This window comes from Balaenoptera acutorostrata, chromosome 6 (assembly GCF_949987535.1).
Source record: "Balaenoptera acutorostrata chromosome 6, mBalAcu1.1, whole genome shotgun sequence".
Taxonomy (NCBI): domain Eukaryota; kingdom Metazoa; phylum Chordata; class Mammalia; order Artiodactyla; family Balaenopteridae; genus Balaenoptera; species Balaenoptera acutorostrata.
The window spans coordinates 120,334,021-120,359,330 of NC_080069.1; the positions used below are offsets into that span (position 1 = coordinate 120,334,021).

Genomic DNA, 25,310 nt, shown 5'->3' on the forward strand with positions numbered 1-25,310 from the left:
TCTGAAGTCGGAACTATTGATAACCACCTACATCCAAAGACTACTGCGAAGTCTCAACGAAACGAACGTGGAGGACACGCGCTTGCACTTCCCAGTGTGAGAAACCAACAGGAAGCAACCGCGTTGCACCTGAAAACGCGGTGGCTGCACCCGGACGCCCCCGGGCGCAGGCGCACGGACCCCGGGCCACGCCCCCTACTCTCTCAACGGCGGCCAGAAGGGCTCGCGACTTTAGATTGTCCCTCCGCCGGAAATGCGTGATGTCATCAAAGCGCGCCGGAAGTGCGTCATGTCCGCGCGCCGCCAGAGCTGAGGGAAGGAAGTCGGCCTGCGAGCCGTTTGGGCTGCGTCTGCAGGGACGCGGGCAGCTGCGGTAGCTGCTTTGACCAGTTGAGGGCGGCGCGATGGGAGACGAAATGGATGCCGTGATCCCCGAGCGGGAGATGAAGGTCAGACACTGGCCGGGGCCTCCCTCCCTTCCTTAGTTCTGGTGTTGCCTTGGAGCCCCGCTGACTCGGGAAGCTCGGATGTCCGTTGACCCCCCCCCCCCCCCCCCCCCCCCCCCCCGCCTCCAGCGCCTCCTGCTTGAACAATTTGCCGCTTTCAGAGTTCGCATTACCGCGTCCTGGAGCGCTCTGCCGTGGAGTTGGCGTGAAAGCCCCACGGAGTGCGGTTTCCGCGTCCCCTGTTGGTCTTGTGCGACCCTCTTGAGTTATCCTAGCTACTTTAATGTGGTGATCCGAGTAGTGGTACTAACTACTGTTTATTGAGCGTTTACCGTGCCAGGCACTGGTAATTATCACAGCAACCCTACGAAGTACTTGTTAATGTAGAGGAGCAAATTGAGGCTCGGAAAGTAACTTACCCAAAGCCGCATTTGACAAGCGGGCTGAAAACCAGATTGTTGTTATTGTTTTTAAGACCCTCTCTCCTCTCTCGCTGTACTAGTAAGGCGGTCCACGCTTGCCTAATGCAGAGCCAGGGTTCATCACTTATCCTACAAGAGCTTTCGTTAACTAGGATCGGAGGGCTGTTTCGGTACTGGAAATCAGCCTGAAGTCAGGAAACTTGAGAGGGCCAGGTGATCCAAATGATGGTTGTAAACACCCGAAAGGAAATAAGTTGTAGGAATATTTTAGGCATTTGAACAACAAATCACTGAAATGCATTAGGGAGTAGTAATCCATACCGTGTTTAGAATAGTGATGCTCTCGTTCTTCTTGAGAATCACTGCCAAGGGTGAGCAACCCAATGAGAGTGCGCCATGTTTCATGTGCTGTAGCAGAAGGATAAAAAGGCTTTAGAACCACAGGCTTAGAAAATGATGGCCTCCCTTTGAGTTTCTGATTACAAGACCCAAGTAGGATATTCGGGATTATCAGGATGAGAATTAACAAAAAAGGTTGAAAATTTTATGGTCTGACCTGGAAAGCCGTGTGGATTTCTGATCACCATACTCAGTTGGAATTAAGAAGAGTATTTCTGTTAATCTTTTAGCAAATATGTATTAAACATCGAATCCAAGGAAATTAGTATGTGGGGTGTGTTAGGGATCCTGTATGAAACACCATAAATGGACACAAATGAAGGCTGAGAAAGGCTGTCTTTGGCTTTTACACTTCTTGGAGTGTAAGCAGAAGGAGATTCATATTCTTTTCACCAAAACCTTGACTTAAAGATAGGTTTAGAATTGAAGAAAAAAAAAATATATATATATAACACAACTTAACATAATGCTTGGTAAACGTATGAAACTCTTTTTACCAAGAAGTGGTACACACTGAAAATTCTTTGAAAGCAGATCAATAAATTCATGGAAGACTGGATGAATCAGGCATTGACAGGAGGTTGGGGAAGGCTCCCAGACCCTGAGGTGCCAAGGAGCATGAAAACGGGTGGAAATGAAAACTGGAAATAGGTGGGGGGTGGAGGTGGCACTGGATGTGGCAGAGGTGATGGTGCAGTTGTGGGATGGAAGCAGAGTATTGTGAGGTGAGGCTCTGGAAGTGGACGAGTCAAGCCGTGTTGGCCTTACAGCCTGTGTTAAGGGGTTTGGACTTGATTTTAGATGTCCTCATAGCATCTAGGTATGTTTATAGGTCTTGAACACCAAGAGATTGACCTCTTCTGTGGTGGGAGTTTTGTTTAGTATCTGATGCAGGTAAGCCAGTTCTTGGCATTTGGTTACCGTTCAGTGGTCATTATTTCCATGTATCTTTGTTGAGTACTGCACTGGTAGTTTGAGCTTACAGGGTAGTTGAGTGATGCTTTCAATATGTAACAACAATTTATTAAGCACTGCTCTGGATCATAAGACATACCATGAAATAGGACAAGATTGTAAATTTAAAAATGCAGCTTGTGTGGTGGTTCAGACAATAAATAAGCTAGGAATTCAGAAAAGGAAAAGATCAGTGTTATGTGGGTTAGTCAAGGAAGGCTTCATGAAAGAATTTTTTTTAATTTAATTTATTCAGTAAATACTAATAAGCACTATACCGGGTGCCACAATATCACAGGAAGCTTAAAAATGACTGAGCCACACAGCCATTACCCTCAAGGTAATGTATATTTTGTTGTGCTGGAATTGGGTGCACTGAAATATAATGACAGATGTGATTTAATTTCCTGTTTTCCCTGAATTGATCTTGTTTTGACCCCGCACCACAGGATTTTCAGTTTAGAGCACTGAAGAAGGTGAGAATCTTTGACTCCCCTGAGGAGTTGCCCAAGGAACGCTCGAATCTGCTTGCCGTGTCCAACAAGTATGGCCTGATCTTCGCTGGTGGAGCCAGTGGGTTGCAGATTTTTCCTACTAAAAATCTTCTTATTCAGAATAAACCTGGAGATGATCCCAATAAGATAGGTAAGTTCCTTGGTTTATGTTGCATGATAGAGGAGTGAAGTGCTAATGTCATTTGATTTACAAGAAATCATTCTAGTAGGAAAACTGCTGTTAGTCCTGAGATTGACCCCAAAGAAGAGGAAGTTCTAGGTAGGCTTCTGGAAGCCCTCCTGGGTGTTCTCTTTGGCCCTTTGTATTTCTCTTTTGGTGAGCTGTTGCTCTGAGCTCAGAGGGAAAAGAACAGCTTACCGTTGCGCCATATGATCGGTTGAACTTGGGTTCCTGCTCCCTGGGAGAAGAGTTTCATTGCGTGGCTTTTTAGTTGTCACAACAGCGCCATCCAAGCAAATGGGAATGTGTGCTATCTGGAGCATTGTTGCAAAAAGACGGTACAGGGCACTGTTTTCAACAAGGGCTACAGCCACAGTTAGTTTTCTCAGGTCAGATGAGGAAGAGTCCCTATGATACTTAATGCAACATTATACATCTGTAAGAAAGCTACGATTTATCTGCACAACTTGTTATCAGGGTGTGTGCATATTTTTACGTAGATGCAAAAATTGTTTCACATAGACCTGAATAGAGAGTTTGTGGCTTATGCTTAGAACATTCCATTTTCTGCTCTGTGTTTTTTTATGTTTTCATAGTTGATAAAGTTCAAAGCTTGCTAGTTCCTATGAAATTCCCGATACATCACCTGGCCCTGAGCTGTGATAACCTCACACTTTCCGTGTGCATGATGTCCAGTGAATATGGTTCCATTATTGCTTTTTTTGATGCTCGCACTTTCTCAAATGAGGTAAGCTGCTGGCAAACTGTAGGGACCTAAGAAGATTTCCTGGTATTGAATCATAACCTAGAAGTTCTTGGTTGACCTTTGAATTCTTTTTCTAGATTAAAATATGGGTTTTTAAAAGGTCCTTAATTATAGAATCATAGATCTTTGGAGATAGAAGTGACTTCAAGAAATTATTTCATAATACCACCTGCCCCAAGATGTTATCATTTCTCATTTATATATGAGATAGCCAGAGCCCAGGGACCCTTAGGTGACTTGCCCAAGGCCATAGAGTTAGTAGTTACTGTCAGAAGTTCCTACGTCCTGGATCTCTGGCCTCCTAATGTAGTGTTCTTCCATTCCAGGCCGTTTAGTAATGATAATAGTCAATACTATTGAGTGTGTATACGGACTGTGTGCCAGGCCCTGTACTGGTGCTTTGCGTGCCTTGTTCTCATTCGTGCCCACCCCTCATGGCCTTATGCAGTAGGTACTGTCGTCTCCATTTCATAAGTAGAGAACCAGGCCCAGGGAGTTTAAGTATTTGGGGTTCTTGTGTGTGTGTTTGTTTGGGGTACTTTTTATATCATTAATCTTTCATTAGCCTTCCACAACAAATGCTTCAGTGAAGCTCTTGGAATTTTGAAGCCTTTGGTGGTTTCTGCATACCAGTTAAAATAGGTACAATACAAAACTATTTGTTTTGTATTGTGGCCCAACACTATTAAGAAGCAGAACCCAGATTTTTATTTAGTGTCTGCTCTTTATGGATTATTTTGCATTTGTGTATTCCTTTGTTGCGAGTCCCTCTGAGTATGCTATAACAGTTGATTGCCGTTTTCAAAGTTGTGTTAAAAGTGTCTGTAACAAATAGACTGTTGTGCAGAGCTACCTTTTTTTTTCATGGTCATGGAGACAAGTGAACTGTAGTTCGAGAAAACTTGCAGATTCAGTAATTTTCTTTGACTATTAAATGTCTCTGTACTTATTAATTTACTAATATATGTTTGCTTCTGGGCATTTGTTTTAAAAGGCCAAACAGCAGAAACGCCCGTTTGCATATCATAAGCTCCTGAAAGATGCAGGAGGCATGGTGATCGATATGAAGTGGAACCCTACTGTTTCCTCCATGGTGGCAGTTTGTCTGGCTGATGGCAGCATTGCTGTCCTACAAATCACAGAGACAGTGAAAGTGTGTGCGACTCTTCCTTCCACAGTAGGAGTAACATCTGGTGAGTAATAAAGTCTTCTCCTCTGTAACATATGGTAATGGTAATCTAGTTAAAATTTAATTTCTGGGAAAAAAGCAAATGGGGTTTTTTGTCATATTTGTTGTTCTTTGGTAGAAGTGGAGAGAGTGTTTTTTATTTCCATAGTTAATGTCCTTGAAGCCAAATAGCATACATGATTTAACTTGAATGTGCTTGGGTTTTCTGGAGAAAGAAATATTTTGGCATAGTTGGTTTAGAACTGTGTTATTGAGAATAATTGTTTTGATCTAAAAGGGTCGTACTCTGAAACAGTCATTTGTACGTTTGAGGAAAAGCATTAGAAAATATCAAATAGGAGCAAGAGAATGATTTCTTGATATTTGAAAACCTTCTGTATTCTCCTTGTTTTATCTAAAGACTACAGAGTTTTCTGTACTTTACAGCTTTCTGGGCAATACTCCATTGAAAAAACATTTTTTTTTTTTTTCACTTGGTCAAGATTTATTTCAAGGCCTGAAAACACTGACTAATCGAAAATGGCCCTACTGCAATTTCTTATAATATATAAATACTTTATATATAAAACTTAAAAAAATGTAGACACTATTAACTAACTCCTAAACCACACACTATAGGCTTTTCAAAAGCAATAGTTATTTAACAAAATGTAAGGTGACAGTATCAAAGAATTTTCACACTTAATGAGGACACAATCAGTCGCAAGCTACTCAAACACAAATCTTTTTTACACTTTCCATGTTTGTTTTTAACTTTGTTTCATAGAACCACTGATAATTGAGGCTTCTTTCAAGTACAGGATTTCTAACATTAAATTACATTTTCTAAGTATTTCTTTAAAGAAGAAATGAAAAAGACACATACTACATTGTTTGCCATAAATTCATACACCAAAAAGTCAAAACAATCCAACTGAATTTATTCCTGCTTCCCCCTTCTCCAACATTAGCTTTAGATGTTCTTGTAAATATTATATAAACAGTTTTGTTAAAATCAGTTCTCATTTATGCAGATTAGGGGAAAATGGTTTTATAATGAGTTATCTTTAAAATTATCTTCTAGATAGCACTCTTTAGCCTTAAATTACATTGTGCACAGACAACTACAACAGTCTGCATTTGCTCAGGAACATATAGTCACATTAAAAACAAATAACTTTGTATTTCATAATTTAGTTGGCTCTTAAATAGTTTCCCGGGGTGGGGGCGGGGAACAAGTATTTTGTGTTGTTTAAGAAACTGGTATGTATAAATGAAATGCTAGGTGTTCGTTTAAACTTTGAGGAAACCTACAGATGAACATTCGGGTGTTTTTTCTAAAATGCAAGAGACATGCACTTAATCACTGTTCATATAGTGAAGCGATGGGATGGCAGATACAGACACAGATGAAACTACATTTTGTAAATGTAAAGTTGGATATTCTAAATGGAAGAACTGACACTGACAATTGTTTACAGGAAGCAAAGGTTAAGAAAAATGTTGAAGAATATCTACTCTTAAAAAGAGAGAAGTGTTATACAACACAAAAATGAGAACTAGAGATTCGAAAAACACTCATTTTAACTGTTTTAAAAGAAAAACAAAAAAAAATAGGGAGAGAGTCTAGACCAATTAGAACTGAGGCAGCTGTAACAAAAATGGAACACAGTACAATGATTTGAGCCCTTAAAGGAAATGACTAACTAAAATGAAATTTCACAAGTCTTCATGTCTATAATAATATATAAATGCACAAAATATCAAAAATACAAAGTCTGGATTTTTCCCGTTAGGTTTGTAATAAACTGTCAAACCTCTGCTTAATATAGTTACTTTTATGAGCCTTCTGATTAGCAGAGCATGCTGTCTATACAGGTACATGCATGCTAGAATTTTACCATGAGAATTATAGTTCTCATCTCAAACTAGTGACTTGCCTGTTACCCATATTTATATATATTCCATTTCCATTATAAAACACTTAAGACCTTTCTAGTAGTACATTTTAATCAACATATTACATAAAAAAAGACTCTTGATTTTTAAAATGAACCTTTTTAGTACTGTAACATGATGGGTTTAATTGAACAGTTGGAACATAATATGGTAACTACATTGTACTGTTTAATTCACAGCTGTAGGAAAATGTTTGATTTTTAAAATATAACCAAGATGAGACTGTAGAGTTAGGAGCAGTAAAATATTAGAAAACAGGGCTTCCCTGGTGGCGCAGTGGTTGAGAGTCTGCCTGCCAGTGCAGGGGACGCGGGTTCGAGCCCTGGTCTGGGAAGATCCCACATGCCGCGGAGCGACTAGGCCCGTGAGCCACAATTGCTGAGCCTGCGCGTCTGGAGCCTGTGCCCCGCAACGGGAGAGGCCACGATAGTGAGAGGCCCGCGCACCGCAATGAGGAGTGGCCCCCGCTTCCCACAACTAGAGAAAGCCCTCGCACAGAAACGAAGACCCAACACAGCCATAAATAAATAAATAAATAAAATTTAAAAAAAAATATTAGAAAACAGTGAATGAATAAATAAGATGCTTTTCCTTCAGTGGCCATTCATTACTTTGCTTTTAGGAACTTAGAAGAAATTGTCTTCTTTGAGTTTCAAATGTTCTGGTAAATCTAGTCGTTTCTTAGCTTCCTCAATATCACCTTGAATTGCTGAAATAAGTGACTCTAAAGAATCAAAATTCTTTTCTGGTCTGAGGTAGCCGACAATGGCCACGTTGAGAATTTCCCCATAGAAGTCCTCTTTGAAAGTATGCATGATATGAGTTTCCATGGACTTTTTTGTATTCTTGTAGTATGGGTTCCATCCTATGCTCACCACCGTCTTATGGACGTCTCCACTTCCAACGCTGGCCCAACCATAATATATGCCAGTGGATACATCAGCTGGGAGATTATCTACTACTCGTTCAGGAAAGTTAGCTGTAGGGATGCCCAGCTGCTTGGAGCTGCGACCGTGAAAAAGCATTTTTAACAGCTGATTCAGTGGCCCAGTGATAAATCACAGTTGGCTTCTATTATCAAAATGATCTTTCTTTTTTCACTGTGCCAAGTAAGGATGATCCCACAGTCCTCCATGGACTGACAGAGGAACAAGAAGTGGTTATTATGTGGCTGTTTTGGTACAGATCTCATTGGTTTGCTCCATTTTATTCAGTTTTTAATTGGTAGCATTCTCTTCTTTACCCAGTCTGCTGGAGCCCCAAAGGAAAGCAGCTGGCAGTGGGGAAACAGAATGGAACTGTGGTCCAGTATCTTCCTGTAAGTCTTGCCTTGGACTTCAGAACTTTTTTACTTAAGTTACCCACTGTTTTGGGGGTGGTTTGGGAGTATCTTTGCTGTTTTTTTCTATTAAAATGTAATTTATGCTCATTGCAACAAATCTGTCAGTACACAAGTGAATGCAGGAAAGAGTTGTTGCATGTCCACTCTGTCAGCTTCCCCCTGTGGTCTTCCAGAGGTAATATTCATGAATATTCTTCAATATAAATTGACAAAGAATCCATATATATCTGGTCACATCCGAATGGGAAGGAGGGGTTCACAGGCAATGCCAAGGCCTGTGCTGTTGTGCATTCCACCTGTTCTCTGTGGGGCTGCAAAGTGGTGAATGTGGTGGAATAGGTTTGAGGTTAAGGTTTTGTTTCTTCTTTGTCATCACAAAAAGTTATGTGACATTTGGTACATATTCTTTTAGGGCATTAGCCTGTAAAAAGTTAATACAAAAAAAAAAAAGTTAATACAGTTGGTTTAATTTTATTGTTTGCCTTTTTTTTTTTTTTTTTAAACTTAATAGTGTATTGGAGGGACTTCCCTGGTGGTCCAGTGGTTAGTGCTCCGCTCTTCCACTGCAGGGGGCATAGGTTCGATCCCTGATCGGGGAACTAAGATTCCTCATGCCGCGCGCTGCGGCCAAAAAAAAAAAAAAAAAAAATAGTGTATTGGAGTCTTTTTTTTCCAGCTCATTACATATAGACTTACTTCATTCTTTTGAATGGCTGCATAGGACTCCACTGTGTGAATCCCTCTGTTCCGTTATTGATGGTTATCTGCATCCGTGTGAGTGGTTTTGCGACTCTAGAGCATCCTCATTACCTACATTGAACACGTTGCCGATGAGTGTTGCCATAGGGTAGGATTCTAGAAGTAGGCATCCACTCGTCTCTGTATTCATTCTCTCCTGGCTGGGGAGATGAGACTTAGGTGGTTTCTAGGGGAACTTACTGGATTTGACAGTTTCATTGGTTTGGGAATTGTTTCATTCGACTCTGTTTTTTGTTTTTTGTTTTTTTCCAAATCTCTTTCAGACTTTGCAGGAAAAGAAAGTCATTCCTTGTCCTCCATTTTATGAGGCAGATCATCCTGTCAGAGGTAACACATCTGCTTTTCTTACTGGGCTGACCTCTAATGAGGTGCTGTCCGTATTGCAGAAATTTCAGATCATGTGATGCACCTGCATACCTGCTCAGGGAAGTGTTGGTGCCTCCTGTATGAAAACTCCCATTATTTCAGTTAGCTAATTAAGTCGCTGTAACAATAATCCTCTGGTAGACGCCTGTGTCTCTTGGTAAATGACATTAAATGGATCCTGATTTTTTAATTAGAATTCTTCATTATTTGCCTTGATTATAATCCACCAGAAAAAAAACAAAATACCACTTTGGGATGAATTTGGGCTTCTTGAGTCTTTGTGAATTGGATTTAGTTAGTGAAATCTGGACCTTTTTAAAAGCTATAGGAGTTGGATTTTTTTTTATCCATGAGATGGTAATATAACGTACAGGGGTTATTCCAAGCACAAGATGGTTTATTAGGATGTGTGTCTTTCAGTTCTGGATGTGCTGTGGATCGGTACATATGAATTCACAATAGTATATGCTGCTGCGGACGGGACCTTGGAAACTGCTCCAGATGTGGTGATGGCTCTACTCCCGGTATGTCTATGAAAAGGATGTCTCTGTTATTTGAGAATTTTAGAAGACTTCTAATAAAGTTTGCAGTTAGGCTTCAGTTTCCTTTTCTTGCTGGCAGTGGTCGTGCAACCTGAGGTGTAAGATTTTAATGCTGCACCGGGATCCTAGGGACCAAAATGGTGGTATTCACTTAGAGCGTGTTCTACTGTTGAGTCACAAGGTGAAAAAAGTCCTAAAACTTACTTTGCTTAAGTTGCAAACTATGAGTTGTGGTAGATGTTAACCTGATAAAGACATTTTAGAAAAGCAAGAAAGTACCTTGATTTTCAAAATTCGTTTACTTATTTATTCATCCAATATTTATCGAATGCGTACACAGTGTGCTTTAAAGCTGAGAATATAGCTGCGACCAAGGCAAAGTCCTTGCTTTTGTGGATCTTGCATTCGGATGAACGTGCTAGTCCACAAACAAGTGTCGGATCACGGAGTGATAGGGGTGATGGAGGAAATAAAGCAGGGTAAGGGGTGGATGATGACGGGGGTTTAGCTTGGGTGGTCAAGGAAGGCCTCTGAGGAGGAGCCATTTGAGTGAGGGAGTGAGTCATTTTGAAGGACAAAGAAGGACCTGAATAATAAGATCTACACTGTCTTACTGAATTGCAGTGGCATTAAAAAACAGCAAATGAGGCAGGGCTTATATTTCCAAATCACATTAGCTTTCAAAGTCTAGAAAAACATTAAATACATACATAAAAGTCTAAATATAACAAAAGTGGGGGTGGCACTGGTCATTCTGTTTTGCAACCTTGTTTTACTTAGTAAATTGCAACTATCTTTCTACCTCAGTAAATCTGAATTTTGCTTTTGGGCAGATAATCAATTTATTTAGCGCTTCCTCTACTGTTGGATACTCAGGTGGCTTTCACTTTTTTTCTGTTTTAAAGAATACTAACACTCTTTTATGTACACTTAATGGGATTATGTTTATTTTTTAGGATAAATACCTAGAAATGAATTTGCTAGGTCAAGCAGTATATGCTCTTTTGATATAGGCTTTTGAAAACACTGCCGAAGTATCTTTTAGAAAAGTTGTATCAGTTTATACTCCTACCACGGATGGAACTACCAGTTTCCCAATATGTGTGTCAATATGCAATGGTACCATTTTTAATCTTTGCCAATCTGAGAAAAAAGTGCCTTGTTTTTATTAACTCTTTTGGGTTCCTGACAATATTGAATTTTAAAAATAAGTTTATTAAGATGCCTTATTTCGAGATATCATTAAGATTTTCTTTTCCCAGGGATAATATTAACACTAGCATTTATTGAATACTACTTATGTTCCATGTTAGACTGGGTTAGATGCTTTATATGTATCCTTTCATGTCTCACAACAGCCTTTGATGTAGGATTTTTAGGTCCATCATACATGAGAGAAAACATTATCAGAGAGGTTGAGTAATCTGTCCATGCTAAAGTGACAGAACACTTTGAATTCAGTTTGGTCAGTGGCCAATGCTTCTGTTCTTTGTACTGCTCAATGCTGCCTTTATATAGTGTCTATATATTTTGAATGAATTTTCTCATAAAACTTAAATGGTTTTATCTTTTGAGATTCTTAACTGTGTAGGATTCAAGAAAAATCGCCCATGAGATTTTTTTTTTCTCGTTCTGTTCATTGTAGAAAAAAGAAGAAAAGCACCCAGAAGTGTTTGTGAACTTTATGGAGCCCTGCTACGGCAGCTGTACAGAGAGGCAGCATCATTACTACCTCAGCTACATTGAAGAATGGTGAGCCGCGTACCCAGGGAGGGTACAGCCTGCCCTCGCTGTCAGGTCACGCCTGAGTCACTTGGTCCTGCTTGTTCTGTTTTGTTTCCTTTCTGTAAGGGAGGAAAATAGAGGCTGGAGATACCCCGAACATATTTTCAGCTCTTGCTAGATAATGCCTTGCTGACTACTACTTCTGTTTTCCCAGTCTTGAATTATTTAGCTCGAATACATACTAAACTTAGAAATCCCATTTTCTCATTAACTCCAGTGATGACTTAAGAAAATACTGATGTTTAAGGAACATACTAAAGTTTCCCTCTGAGCAGAAGTGTCCCTTTGAAAGATAGATGACTTGAAGCAAAGCTTCTATTCCTCTAATTAGATTATTCTCTCTACAGGGGGGTATTATATTTATTGGGAATTCTGACTTGATTCTGTTGTGTCTCTCCTTTGTCTTAAGTAGGGAGGCAGTTGGCTGAGTCTCCAGGGCTCTAGCCTATGAACTAAAAAGTAAAGCTTTACATCCAAAATCTTCTTACCTTTCTTCAGCCAGGTAGAAAACCTTGCTTTTCTCCTTCACATCCCAATGAAAGCCTTGTAGATGCTACCAGTGACTCAAGTCAAGGTACAACTGTTGCTGTTTGAATTTAATGGTCTTCCGGTTTTATTCTTTGAAGGGATTTAGTGCTGGCAGCATCTGCGGCTTCAACAGAAGTTAGTATCCTCGCTCGACAAAGCAGCCAGGTAAATGTCTCTCTTTTGTCACTTTTATGTGATACTATTCTGAGAAAGGTTTTGGAGGGGTTTAACTGAGGTTAAGATTTAGATGAAGTCACATCCCTTTTAATGAGTTTCTGGATGAGAGCACAGCTTAAATGACCAAGAGCCTTGGACCAAATGGCTTGGATATTGCATTGGACAAACATGGGTGTCAGATTTAGCCATTCCTTCAATGTCATCAAAAAGCCCTTCCGTTAGGTTAGGATGTATCCACTGTGTGTGGAAACTTACTAGTAATCAGCCTCCAATAGGAGTGTACCTGGATGTGTAGGAGGTTTTTTCTGCTTTGTTCTGTTCAGCCGTCTTTATTTTCTTCCTATTACTTGAACCTGCCTCTTCTATTTGGTTAACTATAACCCGTCCTTGACTATGGAAGAGAAACATGCAAATCAAACCAAATTGTGACTCATCAGAAATACTTTCTGTTTGACTTTGAAAAACTGCCAGAAAGCTAAAAGCGCCTGTGCAGATAAGCACCCATCTCCCTTCTTCCCCTGTGTGCTCCTTGCAGGCCAGGGTGGGCTGAGGTTGTCGTGGTAAGCTCTCCTGAGCTCTGGTAGATTATGCACAGTGACTGCACAGGAGAGACAATGAAAAGGAAGCTTTTCTTTCTTTCTTTAATTATATAATTAGGAAAGGCCAGGTAATGGTTGTATTAAATTTGGGTACACATCAAGAATAAACTTTTTTTTTTCCAGAAGCCACAAAACATTTTGAAAAATTGATCAAATCAAGTCAGATGTAGAAATGACATTGCACTGTTTCTGACATTGTAATAAAGCTGGATAATGACACAATTTTAAACAATCAAAACAAAACTTCAAAATACTGGCAAATATATATACATGTATATGAAGTCACTAACTGAAATAACTCAGGTCAAAGAGAAGCTCAGAGCTACAGTTGCAGACTACTTAGAAATAATGGCAGAGACAAACATAAAAACATACGGAGCTGTTCTTAAAGAATAAGAGAGAATGAAAACTCAATAAGCTACAGAAGACCAAATCAATAAAATGTTTTATTTAAAATGTGAGCCAAATTTTAGTGCCTCTGCTGCATTTTGTAAAGGATTATAAGAAAAGGATGCAGAGAACTTTGAATATGGGTCAGTTACTTATTCAGCTAATCAAAGTGAGTACAGAACTCTGCTAATTTTATTTTATTTTTTTATAAATTTTATTTATTTATTTATTATTAGTATTATTATTTTTTGGCTGTGTTGGGTCTCCGTTTCTGTGCGAGGGCTTTCTCCACCTGCGGCAAGCGGGGGCCACTCTTCATCGTGGTGCGCGGGCCTCTCACCGTCGCGGCCTCTCCCGTTGTGGAGCACAGGCTCCAGACGCGCAGGCTCAGTAGTTGTGGCTCACGGGCCTTGTTGCTCCGCGGCATGTGGGATCCTCCCAGACCAGGGCTCGAACCCGTGTCCCCTGCATTGGCAGGCAGATTCTCAACCACTGTGCCACCAGGGAAGCCCAAATTCTGCTAATTTTAAATATTTTTTCTTATTGCTAAGAAAACCAGGAGAATGACCTAAAATTTCTTTCACTTCTGAACATTAAAATGATAAACTATTTTTCTGCTACTGTCCTGGTGTTAGGTGTGGCCACGTGACTGAGTTCTACCTATTCCAATGGGAGCAGCAGTTTCTGTGCTAATTCTAGGCATGGCCCCTAGGAACTGTGGGCCTCCTCCATTTGCTCTTCTCTTTGTCACCTGGATACAAAGTTGGTTAAGGACTAAAATAATGGCTTGTGTTAGCCACAAATGAGGAGCTTGGATCCCTGAATAAAGCTGGTAGGACAGCCACTCTGCCAACTTGAATACCCAATCAAACTCCAAAAATCTTCTGTAATGTTGGCTAGTACATATTTGGATCTATATTTGTTACAGGGTGTTGGTATACCCTAAATAGTGAACTAGGCAAAAAGAAACAAAATAATACATGGACCAATAAAATACAGATGAAGTAGTATCTGTATCAGAATTTGACATTCCAAATTAAGTACCACTACATTAAATAAGGCATTAAGCAAAAGAATCATATGCAATAAGCAAGTGGAGTTTATTCCAGGGGTATTTTTCTATCTCATATGTAAATGTTTAAGTGGCAACTCCTCTTGTATTTTTAAGAGGCATCTTAAACTAATACTGTCTGTAAATAGACTCTTGTTTTTCTCCCAGTACCTGCTCCTCCTTCAAGTTTTTCCCTTCTTTGTAGGTTAGTCTCCATTCCATCAATTGCTCAAGCAAAAATTATGGTGTCACCTCTGACTCTCTTTCTCTCACATCTCACATCTATCAGAAGGTAATGTTTGGTCTACTTGCAAAATGCATCTGCATTCTGACCATTTCTCACAACTCCTCAGCCAGAAGCTTTTCTTTTTAAAAGTCTACCTTGAGTTTAAAAATGTTTTGTGCTGCACCCCATGCACAGGTACATATGCCTCTTCCTTCAGTCGTTCAACATTTATCCATCCTTCTCTGGGCAGCAAGGTGGCCAATCATAAGTGCATAGCCCTCAGGGTCACAGGCCAGAGTTCAGCAGTCTGATTTGCTGCTCTTGGATTAACTTCAGTAAGAATTTCTTAGTAGCACAAATATTTTATGTATTCACACATTGAAAAACACTTATTTTTGCTTTTTATCAAAATAATTATGTTCACGGTTGAAGAATCAAATAGTGGAGAGAGGCTTATAAGTGAAAAATCACCCCTGTGCATCCTGTCCTGATCTGTTCTGTTCTCAAAAGGGGACCACTTTTAACTTGTAAACTTTTTCTTTTAATGGTTACCTCCTTATCCCTAAATAATGATTTGCTTTATCACTAGTTGTTGATTATTAATGTTAAACTATTGGCTGTTAGGGCTAATGAGGATTTAGCTCACATGTGGCCTTCAAACCCTCCCTCCTTCCTTTCAGTAGGGTTATAGCACTGTTTTAGTTTCTTCTATTGGTTATCTTTGAATTCTGAGTAATCATTTTTACCTTCATTTCTTATGGTATTCCCATACACCATCTCTCTTGATCTTCCAAGCTGTGAGAGGAACATCTCAGCGCCCCACCCTTGCCTTTAGCACACCTTCCCCACTCCCACCTGTAAGCTGTTGTCATCTGTGTCTCATCTTTTGCAAAAGCAAAGCTGATACTGTGTGTATTCTGTTCTGTAGTGATTGGCAAGCCTTCTTTATTTTGTCTATAGATTGTTTTTCCAAGGTGGAATCCATTTTGTTTACGTTGTTATGAATGTGACTTCACTCCATAGCTAAGTCATGGAACATGATTATGTTCCCTTTCCTGAACAGTTTTTTGTTTTTCTGTTTCTCATTGAGCATTATTCCCCTTTGATTCGTGCTGCCCAGTTTTGGTCAACGTTGAAAGGTTAGATTTTTTTTTTAAATTTATTTATTATTTATTTTTGGCTGTGTTGGGTCTTCGTTTCTTTGCAAGGGCTTTCTCTAGTTGCGGCGAGCGGGGGCCACTCTTCATCGCGGTGCGCGGCCCTCTCACTATCGCGGCCTCTCTTGCTGCGGAGCACAGGCTCCAGATGCGCAGGCTCAGTAGTTGTGGCTCACGGGCCCAGTTGCTCCGCGGCATGTGGGATCTTCCCAGACCAGGGCTCGAACCCGTGTCCCCTGCATTGGCAGGCAGATTTTCAACCACTGTGCCACCAGGGAAGCCCGAAAGTTTAGATTTTTTTTTTTTTTTTTTTTTTTACGAAGTGATCTCTCTTTTTTTTTTTAATATTTATTTATTTATTTATTTATTTATTTATTTATGGCTGTGTTGGGTCTTCGTTTCTGTGCGAGGGCTTTCTCTAGTTGTGGCAAGCGGGGGCCACTCTTCATCGCGGTGCGCGGGCCTCTCACTATTGTGGCCTCTCTTGTTGCGGAGCACAGGCTCCAGATGTGCAGGCTCAGTAATTGTGGCTCACGGGCCTAGTTGCTCCGCGGCATGTGGGATCCTCCCAGACCAGGGCTCGAACCCGTGTCCCCTGCATTGGCAGGCGGATTCTCAACCACTGCGCCACCAGGGAAGCCCCCGAAAGTTTAGATTTTTAAAAACCAGGAATCATTTGTTGCAAGGAACAGATCCCACTCAAGCAAACTTGAACGAAAGGGGAGTTTATTGGAAAGATGTGGTGGTTTCTCAAGGAATCCAGTGGCAGGAAGATTGGCCAGTGTGAGGAACTGACACCAGGAACTAGGAAGACAAGAACTAAGGTTATCTTCTGTCTCTGTGGTCGACTGAGCACGGGGCATCTGGCCAGCTTTATAAGCTGCTCTGCTCAAGACCTCACTAGAGATCCCCTGGAGATCCTGCTTCCCGTCCCAGATTTCTAGGAGCAGCTACTGACTGGCTTAGTGCAGCTATTAGATTTACCCTCTGTGTTCAGGAGTCTGCCTAGTTGTGGTGGACGATACTTCAGAGAGTGTTCACAGTAGTGGTTATTTATTCACAAGGCAGGAACTTCGTATACCAGGAACAGACAGAGAGGTTGACTTGGAAAAGTAACCCCTCGCTTGCTGGGGGACTCATAGCTTTTAGACTGTTTTTCCAGATTTCATAGTCTCAGTCAACACACAACTCTAAACCACGTGAGCTGTCTTTTTTCTTCTCTCCTGTTGAGCAGTGCTGGAGAAAGCTCTAACCAACATGGCATTTTCTTCTTCTCCTTGTTCTTTTGTCCAGAGTAATTGGGAATCTTGGCTGCTGGAGGATTCTAGCCGAGCTGAACTGCCTGTGACAGACAAGAGTGATGATTCCTTGCCCATGGGAGTTGCCATCGATTACACCAACCAAGTGGAAATCACCATCAGTAAGTGTAGTCTGACATAGCTTAGTGCAGAAGTAGTCTTCTTCCCATCATGGTTAATATTCAAATCCAGCTCTACATTTTCATGATAGAATCTACTCTGCTGTGCACTTTTAACTTGTACCATGTTTCTGCTTAAAGAGTGAGAGAGTGTGTTGTACAACACTCATCTAACTTGAATGGATATTCATTGACCGAGGTCACATACTCTGTGTGTCTGAGCGTCTGAGTGTTGGCGTGTCTGTGCGTGCTTTAGAGTACGGCTGAAACACACAGCGCTGATTTCATAGCTTTGTCTCTGTGCCCCTTCCAAGTTCCCGGTGCCTCCCAAGGGGACAGCACCCCACGGCACGCGGGTGCTGCATACCAATACTTGGTTCGAAGGCCTGGTTAGAAAATGGAGGCCTCAGGCACAGGCTTCCAGATGGGGCCTGAGCACATGCTCTGAGTCTGTCTTCTCCCCTGCTGAGGCTCGGCAGGGCCGCAGTCCCATGAAATGTGAAAGTGAGACAAGGCATATTCTTTCTCACAGATCTAGAGAACAAACTAGTGGTTACCAGTGGGGAGAGGGAAGAGCTGGGCAATATAGAGGTGGGGGAGTGGGAGGTACAAACTGTTGGGTGTAAGACAGCCTACAAGTGTGTATTGTACAACATGGGGAATATAGCCAGTGTTTTGTAATAACTATAAATGGAGTGTGACCTTTAAAAATTGTATAAAAAAATAAAGTAAGAGAATAACAAAAAAGAGAGAGAGCAAAGGAAACAGCATAACCAACAACATAATGAAAAGGCAGCCTGTGGAATGGGAAAAAAAATTACAAACCATATATCTGATAAGGGGTTAACATCCAAAATGTATACAGGACTCATACAACTCAATAGCAAAATAAAACAAAGTAAACAACCTGATTAGAAAATGGGCAGAGGACCTGAATAGACATTTTTCCAAAGAAGATGTTCAAATGGCCAACAGGTATATGAAAAGGTGCTCAACGTCACTAAATACCAGGGAAATGCAAATCAAAACCATAATGAGTTATCACCTCACACCTGTTAGGACGGCTGTTATCAAAAAGCTAAGTGATAACAAGTGTTAACAAAGATGTGGAGAAAAGGGAATCCTTGTATACACTGCTGGTGGGAATGTAAACTGGTGCAGCCAGTATGGAGTAGAGCATGGAGGCGCCTCAAAAAATTAAAAATAGAACTCCCATGTGAGCCAGCAGTTCCGCTTCCCCTTCCAAAGGAAATGAAATCAGGATTTTGAAGAAATAGCTGCACTTCTATATTCATTGCAATATTATTACCGCAGACAAGATATGGAAACAACCAAAGTGTCCATCAGTGGATGAATGGATAGAGGAAATGTGTTATATATATATACAATGGACTGTTCAGCCATAAAAAGGAAATCCTGCCATTTGCAACAACATGGATGGACCTTGAGTGAAATAAGCCAGACACAGAAAGACAAATACTGCATGATCTCAGTTACATGTGGAATCTAAAAAAGTCACACTCAGAGAAGCAGAGGCAAGCATGGTGGTGGCCAGGGACTAGAGGGTGGAGGAAATGGGGAGGTGTTGGTCGGAGGGTAGAAACTTTCAATTACATTATGAATAATGTCGGGGATCTGTACTTGAAATTTACTAAGGGCGTAGATCTTAACATAGACACGCTACTGTATATAAAATAGGTAACTAATAAGGACCTACCCTATAGCACAGGGAACTCTACTTAATACTCTGTAATGACCTATATGGAAAAAGAATCTAAAAAAGAGTGGATACATGTGTATGTATAACTGATTCAGTATAGCGGAAACTAACACAACATTGTAAATCAACTATCCTCCAATAAAAATTAAAAAAAAAAAGTTTTCACCACACACACAAAATGGTAAAGTACATGAGGTGGTGGATGTGTTAATTAGCCTGATTGTGGTGATCATTTCACAGTGTATACATCCATCAGGTCATCATGTTGTATACTCTAAATACGTACGATGTTTGTCAGTTTTATCCCAATGAAACTGGGAAAAAATATTTGTTTACAAAAAGCCATATTCTTCACGCTTTGTGCTTCATTTTAGAAAGGTGTACCCGTCAGACACCACTAAGTTCCTTGTCCTTTCCCTGGTCAGGCTGTTTGGTCTGATTAGCTCATTTACTCTGATTCTCGTAAAGACTTAATTGACAAAATACATGCTTATGATTCAACTGTGAATGAATATAAAGTAGTGGGACTCACTTCTCTGTGCCCTACCATGTGTTTTCCAAAGAGGCTCATCTGTCATTTTTTTTTTACTAAAGGAGTCGCTTCCTGGAGACTCCTGTCTTGGTCAGGGGAATGCTAAACCTACCTCCCAAACACCGGGGCACACGTAAAAATCGGAGCTTTGGGAGTCAGAGCCGCTGCAGGACTGCTAGGGCTTCCCTGTAGGGCTGGTGGGACGGTGGCCATCTGATCATGGCAGTAGCTCTTCTTTAAGGAGCTGTTTCATAAAAGGCTGTTCAGATCCAAATCAGAACAAACCAACTCGAGCTACTGTGGAGATGAGTCCTGTGAAGCGTCTTTTGCTTCCGGCAGTCTTCCGCTTCTGGGCCCAGGCCCTTCAATCGACTTGGCCCTTTTATCACCTTTGTTTTCTTTTTTAACAGATGATGAGAAGACTCTTCCTCCTGCTCCAGTTCTTATGTTACTTTCAACAGATGGTGTGCTTTGTCCATTTTACATGATCAATCAAAATCCTGGTGTTAGGTCCCCCCTCAGGACACCAGAGCGGCTCTCATTGGAAGGAGAGCGACAACCCAAGTCATCAGGTGCGTGCCTCCCCCGTTTTGGCCGAGAGGGGGTACCGAGGGCTTGTACAGGAGTATTTGCCGGGGTGAATACTGTGAGGACACACAGTGGTTACCTTTATCAGCCGGTCTGTCTTACCGAGGCAGGACTAATCTTTTCCTCAGACACATGCACATACTTGCCTTCTCTCACCCCCAAGCTTTATTCTCCAACCTTTACTTTAGAGAAAAAGGAATCTCAGCCCGATGGATCCCATTAGGTAATTTACTGACAGTATCCTATTATAAGACCCTATATTATGTGGTCTGAAACCTAACATGTTTAATCCTGAGAGGTTGGTTAAATAAATGATTGTACATCCATACAGTGAAATGCCATGTAACTATTAAAAATGTTATATTTATTGACAAGGAAAGGACAGAACATATCGTAAAAGAACACTGTATACTCTGATTCCTTTTTTATGAGAAAAATATGTACATAGAAGAGATACTTGAAAGATGTTAAAATCTAAATAGTGGCTATTGCTGGGTGATGAGAACATGGGAATTTTCTCTTTGTATTTAATTTTCTTTAGTTTTTTTTCCCCCTCCTCTTTGAAGATATCACTTAAGTAATATATGTTTATTGGAGAAAAATTAGAAAATACAAAGACAGAATCACTACAGAACCCATCATGCAATAGCCAGTCAGCATTTTGCTACATATACTTCATATACATAAATGCATGCATATAAATGCCAATCTGCATTTTCAAAATTTTCACAATGGCAGTGTATCACTTGTGAGAACAAAATGAACTTTTTAGAAGGGCATTGTTTCATATTTTAGAATTTTACTAATATTTCTCTTTTTGAATTCTGTGAGTATATAACTAGTAAGTTTTTTCTCTTCTAATATAGCTAAAAAAGCTCATACTGCCACCAATTCTATATCTAGGAAGAAATGTTGACCAGTTGGGTTGGATGTGGTGGAGAACACTTAGGGGATCTTTTCTCACTGCTTCCCAATGCAGAGTGAGTTGTACTTCATAAATAGAGCCACTCAGATACTTGGGCTCCTACCAACTGGCAGTGTGACCCCAAGTAACATACCAGGTGCCTTGCATAGACTTGTATCAGTGTTGTTGTGTTGGGATATCTCCTTATCTGCAGTGTGTACTCTGAGTTATTTTTTCCCCTTTAAGTGGTGCTGAGTCCCATGAACTACCTACACTCAGTTGCTGGGTCTGTCTGTAACAAGCAGTGTACCCTGTGAAGTCGGGAGCCTGTGGGATGATGTTTGTTTCTGAGCACAGTTCAGTGTGAGGGACTTGCTACAAGCCCCTTATTCCCCGAGCACGAGCAAAGACCAGTTTTACTGTTTGCCTCTCCTAGAGAAACCCCATGTTCCCTCATGCTTAGCCCAGAGGTAACAGCCATGTTTAGATGAGAGGAAGAGAGCCACTGAAGGGGGAGGAGGTGTCCCACCAGTTCACCAGCTCTAGCTGAAGCTGGCTCATGGGTTCAGAGGACATCAGTGGTTCTGCTTGCTTCCACACTCCAGCGCCAAGGATGCTGGGTTGAATGATCACAAATAGCAGCATGATGGTTTTCAGATATTTCGTTCCATTTTCAGTGGGGAAGATGCCTATGATTTCTTTTGGGTTTGGCATATGGTTTTTGTATTGGTCTACTAAATGCATGGAAGTGATTAACACATGTGCTTGGGTCTCTAAGGAGGTAAGCTGTTGTTGGTTCCATATTTATTGTGTAAAGGAAGTATTAACAGAATAGATAGGCTTGCATTATATACTATCACAGAAGTGACAATTTACCTGGGGGTCGTTGTTTTTAGAAAGTGGCATTTTCATAGTTGTATCCTAAGTATTTCCTTGCTTTAGACATAGTGAAGATAAACTGTCATCTCTGACAATTTGGAAGAACCAAGACCCATAAATGTATTGTTAAAAAATACTGCTTTCTTAGTTAGTTATTTAATTTGGAGAATTAACATGTTTACTTTATAGAAAGTTTGGAAAATAGAAAAAATTTTAAACTTGCCTTTTATGGTATTCTCTTTCAGTGTTTTTTCATAAACATCTTTCTTCATAGTTGTGATTATATTGTATGCATAATTGGTATGCTGGTCTTTTATTTAAATTTTAAGTGTTTTCCAGGTTCTTAAATAATTTTTATGATTCATTTAGGAGTGTTTAACACTCTATTGAATATATTTTACCATTTGGGTTGTATTAAATATCTTTTTCATTTTTTAGGTTATTTCCGTAGTCTTTATTCTTAAAATTGGGATTACTAGGTACATGTTCTATGATTTTTGAGACATAATGCTAAAATGCTTTCTAAAAGACTGTGCTAAAAAGGTACCTAGTAGTGATAAAAAGTTTCAGGTTTGTTTTACCCTTTCAAACATAGGAGATTATATGTATTTTTATTTTGATAATTTAGAGGACAACCAAAAATATGCCGCATTTAAATTTGTATTTCTTTGATTAGAGAGATTGAATATATTTTCTTTTTGTGAATTAGATTCCCAGCTTATATCTATTAAAGTCTCAAAATTTTTTAAATCTCAATTTGTATGAGCTTTAAAAAAAATAAAACATATTACTTGTCATTTGCTGCAAAATTTTTTTCATTTACCTTTTGGTTGTATAACTATTTCTGTACATAGTCAAATCTTTATCTTTTGTGTTTTTTTTTTTTTTTTTTGGTCACTTTTAGGTTTATCAAGTTGATAGACTCTAAGAGACAACTCACTTTTTGCCTCCTTTGTTTTGAGATATAGTTATATATATGCTTTTGTATATGTGTTTATCTTTAATTAACCTGGAGTTGTTTTAGTGACTATTATGAGGTGTAAGTCTGAATTAAAGTTTTTCCCTGATAATAAAATATTGCAGAATAACTTATTTTTCACTGTAACATCGAGAAGTGTATTTTTTCTGCATTACTCAAGTGGGTGTTCATGAAGTCCTATTAGTCTAATGTCTTTTTGCATGTCCTTTTTCCTTCAAAGTTTTAGACATCTTACCATATGGAATGTTTGCTACGGAAAGTCGAACATCAACTCCACTTCCCTTTTTTTTTTCCCTTGTGGAACGAGAACCATTATTTCTGGCTTCATTCTTCCACAGACCCACTTACTTTCTGTGATGTGGACCTCCACTGTTACGAGGTTAACTTCTCCCTTCCTTTTTCTCCATGTTTCTCATTGCAGGAAGTACTCCTACTACCCCCACCTCCTCTCAGGCCCCACAGAAGCTCGATGCCACAGCAGCCATAGCTCCTGCCTCTGTTCTGCCTTCATCACCGGCTGCTCCCACCTCCACCTTCTCTTTGCCTTCTGCCGTTGGAGCCCCTGCTGTGTTCTCCTTTGGTTCTTCATCCTTGAAGTCGTCTGGTTCTGTCACTGGGGAGGCCGCTCCGTGTTCCAGTGCCTCTGACAGTTCCAAAGCAGCCTTGGGCCCTGGAGCGTCCTCCTTCTCTTTTGCTCCTCCTCCTCCTCAGGCCTCCCTCGTACTCACCCCTGCGGCCTCTCCCATGGCACCCTCAGCTGCCTCATTCTCCTTTGGATCATCGGGTTTTAAGCCTACCCTGGAAAGCACGCCAATGCCAAGCGTGTCTGCTCCAAACACAGGAATGAAGCCCAGCTTCCCACCATCAGCCTCTGCAGTCAAGGTCAACCTTAGCGAAAAGTAGGTAACGCTTAAAGTTTGATGGATAGAAATATCGCTTGTTATTCACTAGAAATAGAGTCGCTGTGAGTGGAGTTATTGAATAGATTTTCTTTTCCTTTTTCCCATAGTAATACTTGCAAATGGTAAAAATTCAAACAACATAAAGGTTTGCATTTCATCAGTGGACAGAGTCCAGAGATGTCTCTTAGAATTTTTTTTTTTAACTATTAGAAGTTTATATTTAAATGCTTGTTTTGCTTTTTCAGATTTTAAATGTAGGAGATATTCCTTACTTTAAAAAAATGAAGCAATACAGACTATATATCCCTTAAGGAAAATGAATCTCTCTACTCCCTTTTCTCCCTTGTGTCCACTCTTGACTCTCTGAACTGTTTTCCACATAGCCACTGAGTGATCTTGTGAAATTGTAAATACATCAGATGACAGTCCCCAGCGGCTTCTCATTGCTCTTTGAGTACAATCCAAACACTTCAGCGTGGTATTCCACTTTCCTCCAGATCTGGGTCCTACTAACTCACTCATATCTTATTTTTTACTTCTTTATCTGCTTGTTTTGTTCTCACCACTAGCATGTAAGCTTCTTGAGAGAGGTAATCCCTTATACCTTGTAACCCTTCCTAAGATAGCCATTGAGTATAAACACTACCAATTTTCCCCCACTCTTCTGTATTATCTCTTATCACTATGAAGGGGCTGCTGGCCGCTGTCATTGTTAATATTAAATTTGCCGTGCAGCCTCTTCATTCTAAAGGTTGCCTAGTATCCCATTTTGTGGCCACACCATAATTTATTTGACCAGTCATCTGATGCTGGATGTTTAGATTGTTCACAGACGTTTGCTCTGTAGGTGAAACTTACCTCCCCTGCCCAGTAGATGGTCAGCATCCCAAAGATGGTGACCTGCTCTCCTCTTCCTTCCTCATTCCCCAGAGATGATCACCCCACAACGAGTTCTCAGTAATTTCCTTGGCAAAAGGAGAGCACTAAACTCTCCTAAGTCCAGTAGAGTCCCACCCTCTTTCTTTACTCAGCTTGATAGAATCGACAATAAATGTTTTATACCATGATAAACTTAGTTTCATCATCATGTTAAGTACTTATTAGACATTTTCACTGAATTCTTCATTCCAAATAAGCAGATGATAAATGCTTTCATGCAGCTTTCACCTTTTATAAGAAATAGCTAAATGTTTGCATTTCCTGAAGGCAAAAAAGTATGGATAGTAAGTTATCCTTTGATGATCGCTCATGACCAGTGGGAAAGGATCTCACAGCAGCAGGCTATTTTGATCCATTCGGGCTTCCATTTTCAGGTTCACGGCCGCGGCCACCTCTGCTCCTGTTCACAGCTCACAGAGCGCACCCTCAATGCTGCCATTCTCCTCGGCCTCCAAGCCAGCATCCTCTGGACCTCTCAGCCACCCTGCACCTCTCTCGGCATCATCCAGTTCCTTGTCATCCAAGCCCTCAGTCTCTTCCTCAGTATCGGGTATGATTTTAAGCAAACTGCTTTAGAGCTCAATCCTGAATCCCCAGATGAATATTTTTCCAAGTTGTGGGACTTCCCTGGCGGTCCAATGGTCAGGACTCCGCGCTTTCACTCCCAAGGGCGCGGATTCAATCCCTGTTTGGGGAACTAAAATCCTGTAAGCTGCACGGCACGGCCAAAAAAAATTTT

General features: G+C 40.5%; 1 protein-coding gene across 3 annotated transcripts in view; it reads left to right on the forward strand.

Moving 5' to 3' along the window:
* Window positions 1-286: 286 nt before the first annotated feature.
* The window catches only part of NUP214 (nucleoporin 214), a 102,364-nt gene continuing 77,340 nt past the window's right edge, over window positions 287-25,310 (forward strand). For 2 of the 3 annotated variants that reach the window (XM_057548327.1, XM_057548328.1), the window contains exons 1-13: window positions 287-449; window positions 2,671-2,866; window positions 3,493-3,644; window positions 4,657-4,855; window positions 8,037-8,107; window positions 9,154-9,217; window positions 9,677-9,780; window positions 11,444-11,550; window positions 12,210-12,276; window positions 17,005-17,131; window positions 19,791-19,952; window positions 23,152-23,629; window positions 24,946-25,121. In XM_057548327.1, the coding sequence (XP_057404310.1) occupies window positions 405-449; window positions 2,671-2,866; window positions 3,493-3,644; window positions 4,657-4,855; window positions 8,037-8,107; window positions 9,154-9,217; window positions 9,677-9,780; window positions 11,444-11,550; window positions 12,210-12,276; window positions 17,005-17,131; window positions 19,791-19,952; window positions 23,152-23,629; window positions 24,946-25,121 (1,948 nt within the window). In that variant the 5' untranslated portion in view covers window positions 287-404. Of the gene's footprint in view, window positions 450-2,670; window positions 2,867-3,492; window positions 3,645-4,656; window positions 4,856-8,036; window positions 8,108-9,153; window positions 9,218-9,676; window positions 9,781-11,443; window positions 11,551-12,209; window positions 12,277-17,004; window positions 17,132-19,790; window positions 19,953-23,151; window positions 23,630-24,945; window positions 25,122-25,310 lie in introns of those variants that run through there. The other variant, XM_057548329.1, reaches the window with a different exon arrangement.